At 53.3% G+C, this 2621-nt stretch overlaps 1 protein-coding gene across 1 annotated transcript in view; it reads left to right on the forward strand.

The window, feature by feature from the left end:
* The window catches only part of PSMB7 (proteasome subunit beta 7), a 55321-nt gene extending 53196 nt beyond the window's left edge, over nt 1–2125 (forward strand). Inside the window, exon 8 of the mRNA XM_006768587.2 lies at nt 1884–2125. Coding sequence (XP_006768650.1) covers nt 1884–1995 — 112 coding nt within the window. The 3' untranslated portion in view covers nt 1996–2125. The remainder of the gene's footprint in view (nt 1–1883) is intronic.
* The last annotated feature ends 496 nt before the right edge of the window (nt 2126–2621 follow it).

The following is a 2621-nucleotide window of genomic DNA, read 5'->3' on the forward strand; positions in this document are numbered from 1 at the left end:
GGGGAAATGCCAATATCTGGCGTGGTGACTGAAGTGATGGAGGTAGTGTAGGTGCTCTCTAGTGACCCCCACACAGTTTGTGGGAACTTTAACGGAAGAGGAGCAACCTTTCAGGCCTGAGCTGTGTTGGAAGCAGGCTTGGCCGAGCTCTCTGAAGCGGGAGCAAGTACCCCTGCATGACCCACTTCCCTGCTGTTTGCAAGTTGCAGCACGACCTGAGAAGTCCATGGTTATCCATCCAGACTGAATAGTGTGCTGGTGAGGATTCTGGAAGGCTCGTGTGAGCCATTGAAAAGTAGCACTTGTGGCAGGCAGGAACCTGTGCTCAGCGCAGGAGTCCTTGTCCAGAGAGAAGTGCAGCGGCAGCACATCTTACTCCCGTGGGACGCAGGTCAGGTTTATAAGGGATTCTGTAAACTCGCGAGTACAAACAAAAGGGCCCCTTGGCTAGTTGTCAATATCCGTCCAGTGAGTGGTATGAAAGGGGCTGTGGCAGGTGTCAGTAACCTGCCTCTGGGTGGCGCTGCTCCCCCCTCGGTGCCCAGGCACTGCAGCAGGTGCTAGGTGGCAACAGTGCCTACTGTGGCACCTCACTGTTATCTTTTCTGCCAGTGGCGGAGTGATGGGGGTACTGCCTGGGTGGAACCTCTCCCAGAGTGGACAGCCAGCGCAGGGCAGAGCCTTAGGCTGGGGTAGGCATCCTGTGCCCGATCCCTGTGGACCTGGCCCTGCACATGCCCGTCAGCTCCTCTGCTCTCAGCCCTCGGCAGCCCATCCTGCCGTCCACTGCTGCTTACGGTAGAAGCCGTCCCAGCACGCTTCTCCCAGCAGGCTCCTCTTGTGTGTCCAAGACTCCAGACGCTGCAGTTCACATGCTTTGGGTACACAGGAGCGGAGTGGGGCTCTGACTCCACACCACAGGGGAGGGCGGGGAGTGTATTAAAAGGTGCAGGCGCAAAGGAGTGTGGAGGACGGTGAGGTGCAGCAGAAATAAAGGCCAGCCATTCTTCGCTGTGCGAGTTCTTGAATTTATACAGAGCTCCGTCACATCGCCCTCTTTTCTGCTTCCTGCTTGGTGAGCACAAGTGTCCATTGGAGGGGATGGATTTTCGAGGAGCACGTGGTCATGGCACAGCCAGCGGCATTCTGTAGTTCCTGCCAGGTTGACAGAAATGCCAGGGCAGACCAGAGGAGCAGTTGGATTTGTGTTGCTGTGTGACCGGAATGTAATTCCTGGCCCCAGCACGAGGACCAGCAGTTCAGATACGTTCTCACAGAGACTGCCTTGCATCCAAGAAACCTGTCAGATTCACTCCAAGAAAGTGCTGGGTGTGTCCCGGTGGAGACCCACTGTGTCTCTGCAGGGGACAGTTCACTTTTTCTTGAGTCTTGAGAGAGTGGTCTAAAGTGAAAGCCCAGAGTCTGGCTGTGGGTCATTTTTATATTGTTTATGCTTCCAAATATTCCTAAGTGTTTAAGGAAACAGGTCAGCCTTGTTGCCACACCAGAGAAGGGTGGTGGCAGCTTAATGGAAGGATTCGCTCCTGCTGGTTACTGGGAGGTGCTTTCTGGAGGATGAAGCTTGAAGGCAAATGACCAAGTGTTCTCCAGCATTGCCTGGGGCTGGTGAGGTGGGAGGAAATGTGAGTGCCCACTAAGTGCCTGGTGCTCTGCCTGATCCTTCAGTAGAGTGCATCCTGTCTACGAGCGTTCCTGTGGTGTAGCTCTTGAGAACTGTGGAAAGTGAGTTGAGTCCCCCCAGGATGCAGAGCTGGAAATCAGGAAAGCCAGGATCCCAGTCCCAGCCCCTTCCGGCTTGAGTACTCGCCCCTCTCTCCAGCCCTCGGGATCTTAACTCCTGACTGTTCTGTGTTTCTCACTAGGTTTGGACGGTACAGTTGTGAGAAAGGGACCACTGCAGTCCTCACTGAAAAGGTCACTCCCCTGGAAGTCGAGGTGCTGGAAGAGATAGTCCAGACGATGGACACTTCCTGAACGGTGTCAGTGGATGGCTGGTTACTGCTTTAGAAGATGGGGGGCAACAGAGACCCCCCCTGTAAGACATTCATTTCAGTTTGCTGATTGAGACCCAATAAAAAATGGAAACCAAATTGGGGCTGAGGTCTAGGGGCTGTGTGGTGGTTTTTTTTAGCCATTAAGGCCATCGACCTGGCCTCCCCTCAGGACATTAATCCTTTCCCAAGTGGGTCTGTGTTCAGGTGGGTGTAAGAGCAGCGCATCCCTAAAAGCAGACGAGGTTCACGTTGGAGAAGTCAGATAAGGTTACTTTGCTTCTTCAGGTGAGCCTTCATGAACTTCCCCTTGTATTAACTTCCCTTCCCTTGGGGTAGGGTGGTCCCTAGGTGTTCTCTTTTTAATTTTTTCTTTTTTTTAGGTTGAGGGCAGCACAACCTTTCCTCCAGCAGCCAAGTAGGAAGACAAAGCAGGTAGGTGGCCAGCCTGCTTGGCCATAGCTGCGGGAAACTGGTCGAACTCTCAGGCAAGTTTCAGGGAAGTCAGAGGAATGCTTCGGGATTACTGTTTGTAATAAACAGGATACGCTCATTTCACAAACACTTAGGCCCGGTGACTGGTTGATACTGTACAGTCCTAAAGGCAGA

The sequence above is a fragment of the Myotis davidii genome, unplaced genomic scaffold (assembly GCF_000327345.1).
Source record: "Myotis davidii unplaced genomic scaffold, ASM32734v1 scaffold142, whole genome shotgun sequence".
Classification (NCBI taxonomy): domain Eukaryota; kingdom Metazoa; phylum Chordata; class Mammalia; order Chiroptera; family Vespertilionidae; genus Myotis; species Myotis davidii.